At 44.9% G+C, this 7,201-nt stretch overlaps 1 protein-coding gene across 1 annotated transcript in view; it reads right to left on the reverse strand.

Annotated features, from left to right (window-relative positions):
* The window catches only part of Reep1 (receptor accessory protein 1), a 110,505-nt gene that overhangs the window by 29,477 nt on the left and 73,827 nt on the right, over positions 1 to 7,201 (reverse strand). The window contains exon 4 of the mRNA XM_005364757.2: positions 4,660 to 4,780. Coding sequence (XP_005364814.1) covers positions 4,660 to 4,780 — 121 coding nt within the window. The remainder of the gene's footprint in view (positions 1 to 4,659; positions 4,781 to 7,201) is intronic.

Consider the following 7,201-nt stretch of genomic DNA (forward strand, 5'->3'; position numbering starts at 1 on the left):
CACGTTGGCTAGACTAGATCTCATTGGACCTGGAGCCCACCACGTTGGCTAGACTAGATCTCTCATTGGACCTGGAGCCCATTACGTTGGTTAGACTAGCTGACACTGAGTTCCTGTGTTTCTCCTCCTCCTCACCCCCCAGTGCAGGGGTTACAGACACATACCATGCCTGTCTTTTACACACTCTGGGGATATGAGCACAAGTACTCATACTTGCAAAGAACTGAGCCTTCCTCTTCTTTTTTGTTTTTCCAAGACAGGGTATCTCTGTTTTGTAGCTTTGGAACCTATCCTGGAACTCACTCTGTAGACCAGGCTGGCCTCTAACTTACAGAGAGATCTGCCTGCTTCTGCCTCCAGAGTGCTAGGATTCAAGGTGTGTGCCACTACTGCCTGGCTGAGCCATCTTCCTGAACACAAATATTTTATCTATATTAAGATTGAATAATTGATTGATTGATTTAGAGACGGGATCTCGGGTAACTGAGGCTGACCTGGAAGGCACTGCATAGCTTAGGATGACCTCTGAACTTTTGCCTCCACCTTCTGAGTGCTGGGATTACAGGTGTGTGCCACCCTGCCTGGCTTTAGACAGTACTGGAAATTGGCTCTGGGCTTTGTGCATGCTGGGCAAGCATACATCAGCTGAGCTATCTTCCCAGTCCTCTATGTTCAGTTTTCTGTTTATTTGTTCCTGAGATGGGATCTTCTTATGCTGACTGCACTAGTCTTGGACCCCTTGGCTCAACAGACTTTCCTCCCTTGCAAAGGTCTGGGACTACATGCGTGTGTGCCATTGTTCACAGCTCAGTTTTGACAACTATCAAGGAAGAGTCTGAATAAAATGGTAAACAGCATGTGCAGAGATCTTATTTGCAGAATGACAGGGACTAAGCATGATTTTTTATTTTTAAAAAAATAAAGGTTGAACTGATGACAACTTATGCTGGAGAGGTTGTGGGGAAAAGGGAACACTCCTGCATTGCTGCTGGGAGTACAAGCTGCTACAGACTCTTTGGATATCAGTATGGCGATTTCTCAGAAAATTATGAAACAACCTTCCTCAAGACCCAGCAATACCACTTTTGAGTATATATCCAAAGGATGCTCAATCGTGCCACAAGGACATGTGGTCAACTATGTTCATAGTAGCTTTGTTTGTTATAGCCAGAACCTGGAAACAACCTAAATGCTCCTCAATGGAAGAATGGATAAGGAAAATGTGGTACATTTACACAATGGAGTACTACACAGCAGAAAAAAACTAACATCTTGAAGTCTGCAGGCAAATGGAGCTAGAAAACATCATTTTGAGTGAGGAAACCCAGACCCAGAAAGACAATTATCACATGTACTCACTCATAGGTGTTTTTTAAACATAAAAGCAAAGAAAACCAGTCTACAAACCACAATCCCAGAGAATCTAGACAACAATGAGGACCCTAGGAGAGACATATATAGATCTAATCTATATGGGAAGTAGAAAAAGACAAGATCTCCTGAGTAAATTGGGAACATAGGAATCATGGGAGAGGGTTGAAAGGGAGGGGAGAGACAGGGAGGGGAGCAGAGAAAAATGTAGAGCTCAATAAAAATCAATAAAAATAAAAAATAAAGGTTGAGTTTGGATAGTTAATTAATGAATTTGCTTTTTGAGAGAGGAGCCGCTTGCTCCTGGCTGGCCTGGAACTCCCTGTGTAGATCACTCCTGTGTCAGGAAAACTCACCTGCTCCTTCCTTCTGAGCACTGGAACTACAGGCATGTGGTTTGGGAGGAGTTAAATTTATTCATCTTTTTTCCTTTTTAAAAAATTATGAAACTGTTTTATCAGTAAAGATAAATAACATCTTTATATAATTTTACCACTTTTTTTGAGACAGAATCTCACTATATAGTTCAGGCTGGCCTCAAACTTGTAATCTTTGTGCTTTTGCCACTTGAGAGTGAGGATTACAGATGAGAGCCAGCGTGCCCAGCCATTATGTCCAAACATGTGCAAACACACACTTTTTAAAAAAAAATGAGTACTTCCAGATGTCCTTGTCAACAATATTGTCATTGGTGTGTTAAGGATGTGACTGAGGGGCTGGGGACAGAACATTTGCCTAGCATTCATGAGTCCCTGGGCTCAATCTTTAATACCATAATAAAGAAGGAATATTACTGACCGTGGTGTGTGTGTACATATGTGCACACAAATGTGGAAGCCATATCTCTATCCCTCTCTACCTTCCATTTTTTGGGACAGAGTCTTCACTGAACTTGGAACTCACTGACGTGGCTCGACTTCCACACAGGGATTTCCAGGGATCTATCTGTCTCCATTCCTCCCCCACCCACCAGGGCTGGGTTACAGGCAGGCACTTCAAGCCCGTCTTGTCCTGTGGGTGTGCAGGATGAAAACTCAGGTCCTCACAGTTTCACAGCAAACGCTTTACTGATAGAACCAACTCCCAGCCTCAGTAGTACTGATTTGATACCTTGGTATAGTTTTTAATTCTTTGACTTTAGTGAATTCATTTGTCAGTTTAGTCTTTTTGTGGAATCCTTAGGTTTTTCTATAAACAGAATCAGATTATATGTAAATAGAAGTGGTAGATTTCTCTTCTTGTACATATATATGTCTTTTATATTTATCCTGCCTGACTGCTACGGAGAGACCTTCCAATACTTTAAGAATAGGAATAGTGTAGGTGGACACAAACTTGTCTTATCTGAGACATAAAGGCAAAACTGAAAACGTCTCCCCAATCAGGTATAACACTGGCAGTGAGTTGTCATACATGGGCTTTATCATGATCATTTATGCTCCTTCTGTATGTAATTTTGATAGCTTTGTTGTGAATATTGAGTTCTGTTTTTAGATATTTATTTTTAGATGTATCTGTTTTATTTTTATGTGTAGGTGCTTTTTTTTGGTTTTTTTTGTTTTTTTGTTTTTTTTTGTTTTTTTTTTTTGGTTTTTTGAGACAGGGTTTTTCTGTGGCTTTGGAGCCTGTCCTGGAACTAGCTCTGTAGACCAGGCTGGCCTCGAACTCACAGAGATCCGCCTGCCTCTGCCTCCCGAGTGCTGGGATTAAAGGCGTGTGCCACCATCGCCCGGCGGTGTGTAAGTGTTCTGCCTGCACGTACATATAAACATCACAAGTGTGTGTGGTGCCTGCAGAGGTCAGAGAGGATGTTGGATCCCCTGGAGCTGGAATTACAGATGGTTGTAAGCTACCATGTGAGTGATGGGAAAACCTCTGGTCCTCTGGAAGAGCAAAGTGCTCTTAACTGCTGAGCCATGTCTCCAGCCCAAGGAATACTGAATTCTATCAAATGCTTTTTTCCTGTAACTGTAGATTTTGAACCAGTCAGATATTGCTGTAGTACTGATAACAGTAAGATAGGAAATTCATATGCTCATCATTGGATAAATGAGGAAATATGGTATAATATCCATAACGAAAATTTACTCAGCTATAATACAAAAAGATAATCTTTCTAAGGAAAATGGGCCACAGTGGAGGATGCTGAGTAAGGTGAAATTAGCCAGACCCAGAAGTACAAACACCATGTTTTCTTTCCTGTGCAGATGCTAAAATAGTCAGTGTGGACGCAGAGATCAAGAGGAGACAGGGACATGAGAAGCTGGGCAGCACTATGGACAGGAGTAATGAGAGCCAATGTTCTGAAACTGCGGAGTGACAGGAGTTCACAGTGAGCGGGAAGAGAGACAGACAGAGAGAGGAGGTGGAGGTTCCACAGACAAAGCAAAAACGAGAAAGAACTAATTACCCCGATTCGCTCAGCACACACTGTACAAATGCTGAAATATCACACCGTACCCCATAAATATGTTCAATTACTATGTGCTAATAATTTTTTAAAGATTATAAGGAGAGAGTAACACTAACTACCTTGATTTGGTCAGCACAATTAAATGCATCTATAAGATTATCGCGCAGATAATCCATATTATCCATAGAAACATACAATTAGAATAAAAAAAGTACAATTTGAAAAATAATTGGGGAGGGGACTGTTTAGCCTTGTCTGGCCTGGAACTCACTTTGTAGAGCAGGCTGGCCTCAAACTCACAGAGATTCATCTGCCTCTGCCACCTGAGTGCTGCGATGAAAGGCATTCAACATCAATGCCCCGCTACTAAAGTGCTTTTAAAGAGGCATGAGGGCTGAGGACAGTGGTGTAAGCCCTCACCCAGCACATGGGAGGCTAAGGCTGGAGAATCATGAGCTACATTGTGAATTCAGAGATAGCCTAGGCTACAGAATGAGACCCTATCTAAAAAAAAAAAAAATCGAGAGAGATGGACTGAAGAGATGGCTCAGCCTTACAACCCGAGTCTAGGTCTTAGGGTACTTATGGTGGAAGGAGAGAACCATTGATCTCCCTGCAGGCTGTCCTCTGATCTCCACGTGTTCCACGGCATGCACGTGCCCACATACAGTGAGTGAAAGAGAAAGAGAATGAGAGAGAAGATTGTGTGTGTGTGTGTGTGTGTGTGTGTGTGTGTGTGTGTGTGTGTAGCTATTAAAGGAAACAGCTTACCTGCTGAAGTAAAGAGGAACCACGAGGGGTCTCCTGGAACAGAACAGTTCTTTCTACACAGAACTTTGATTTATTTTTTGCTTGCTAGAAGCAGTGTCAGTTACCTTTTCTTTTGAAGACAGTGTGGGATGAACAAACTTCCTGTACAGGAGGCTGGATCCTTTTGTATAGGGAGACAGCAACCAGGCTACAAATGCTATTTTTAGTTCGTAATAGAATGGGAACCTGGAAAGATAAGAAAAATACCCTTTTCATTCCATCCTCGGAAGCATGCCCGAGGCCCGTGTGGAAAGGACCATGGTTGGCATGGGTGCCTCCCACCTCAGACACAGATGAGGTTCCCAGATCCCTCATCCTCCACCTGTGGAAGGCACGTGCACACACATGCAATCTACACACCCAAGACCTCTCCCTGAAAGCCAATTCGTGTTTTGTTTTGTTTCTGTTTCCCAAGAAAAACAGGAAGGCAGGTTCCCTGCAGCAATTGCAGCATGGCTCTGCCTGACAGCAGCTGGCAGCAGAAACGGCGGGGCGACTGCTCACTGTGGTTGGCATGTGGATCCATCTGCAGCTGTGGGCTGAGAGAGTCAAGTTTGTATCTGGGCATGTCATTACTCACCCTTCATTATTGATGGCCGGGAGACACAGAGCCCAGGGCAATTACAGCAGGGTGCAGCTAGCAGGGTCTCCACACTGGCCAGGTACCTCCCTTTCTTGTCTCGATAGAGGCAGAGAGGAGCCTGCCTCCTACCAAGCAGGAGAATCTGACTTACTCTATTCAACTCAACGGCAGGCACAGAGATCTTAATCTTTTCTTGTGTGTGCCAAAAGAAAGAAGACTGTGAGGTATGAAGTAGCGCATGATTCTGGCCTCCTACACACCCGCGGGCCCATTCATTCACGTGTCCCACAAACACTCCTCCTCCACCTGTCCACGCCAGCTTAACTAAGGCACTAGAAGGGGAGTGGCACAGATCCCTGTGACCTTGAAACTTCCAGAAAGAGACAAGATTTTGGCATCTTGGTTGAGGAGGTAGTGAAGTCAGGGGAAAGCTTGCTTTGCGAGTGTGATCCACAGAACTGCACAGAAAGAAAAAGGCCAGATGTAGTCGCATGTACTTAGAACCCTGGTGCTGGAGAGGCAGAGACAGGTGAGTCCCTAGGACTCTGGCCAGCCAGTTTAGCCTCCTCAAGGTGGAGCCACATGGAGATCCAGTCTCAAAAAAAAGTAGAAGGATCAGAGGAATCACACCAGAAGCTCTTTTCTGACCTACAAATACACGAGCACACATGATGTGTATCTTTATTTTTTTTAAATTATTTATTATGTATACAGTGTTTCTGCCTGCATGTATTCCTGCAGGTCAGAAGAAGTTACCAGATCTGATTATAGATGGTTGTGAGCCACCATGTGGTTGCTGGGAATTGAACTCAGGACCTCTGGAAGAGCAGCAAGTGCTCTTAACCACTGAGCCATCTCTCCAGCCCATGATGTGTATCTTTAAAAACACACACTTGCACACACACATGCACATATCCCTTCAGAAACACCAACAAACAGAGAAAGAAGATGAGGTATGAGAAGAGGAGAGGAGAGGGCCTGACATCCTTGAATTTAGGATCGCCTGATAAAATAATACCAACCCGAGACAAGTGCCATAGTGGGTCTCTGTTACTCTACAGCAAGTCTCTGAAAAAAATGGAAAAGCCAAGCTCCTCAAGTGGGTGCAGACCAGTGGGACCATGTAGTAAGTAGGGTTTGACCCAGATCAACCCCACCACCTCAGTCTCTACCTGGGGCTGTGAATAACCTGAATAATCACAATCATTTTGTGGCGCCCAGATGTAGATTACCACGAGTTTTGATTTTCTGAATTCTGACAATGTGGCATCCTGAGGCTTTGCTGACCCTGGGGGAAGAGTCCTTACTAGGGCAAGCCAATTCTTAGAGCTAGCCAAGAATGCGCTCCCAGCACAAGGCTCCTTCTGAAAATTACTTTTTTTCTAATAATTTATTTTTAGATTTTGTGTGTGCATGTGTGAGAGCGTGGGTTTATGCATGTAAGTGCAGTGACCATGGAGGCCAGAAGAGGGCACCAGATTCCCCCAGAAGCTAGAGTTACAGGCAGTCGTGATCCACCTAATGAAAGCTAAGTTGTCCTCTGCAAGAGCAGCAAAAGCAGCAAACACTCTTAACCGCGGAGCCATTTCTCTAGCACCCTCCCCAAGCTGCCTTTTTATTTCATTTTAAGAGAGGGTCTCACCTGTAGTTCCAGTAGTCTAGAACTCATTATGTAGACAAAGCTAGCCTAGAACTCACAGACATCTGCCTGAACTAGCTACAAATCACCATGCCCATCCTCCATTTCTGTTTTTGTAAAAGAAGAAACAGAGACAGTCTATTAAGAAAGGGGAATCACGAGTCGCGGCGGCGGTGGAGCAGCGCGCAGTCGCGGCGGAGGCAGTCGCGGTGGAGCAGCGCGCAGTCGCGGCGGCGGCGGCAGAGCGACACAGCACTGCAACCAAAAATAGGCTTTGGGGGACCGGCGGCGACAGAAGCAAGCGGCGGGGACCGGCGTGGATGCAGAGGCAAGCGGTGGGGCCAGAGGGGTCCGGCGAGGCAGCAGCGGGGACCGGCACAGCTGG

Source organism: Microtus ochrogaster (assembly GCF_000317375.1).
Source record: "Microtus ochrogaster isolate Prairie Vole_2 chromosome 14 unlocalized genomic scaffold, MicOch1.0 chr14_random_3, whole genome shotgun sequence".
NCBI classification, from domain to species: domain Eukaryota; kingdom Metazoa; phylum Chordata; class Mammalia; order Rodentia; family Cricetidae; genus Microtus; species Microtus ochrogaster.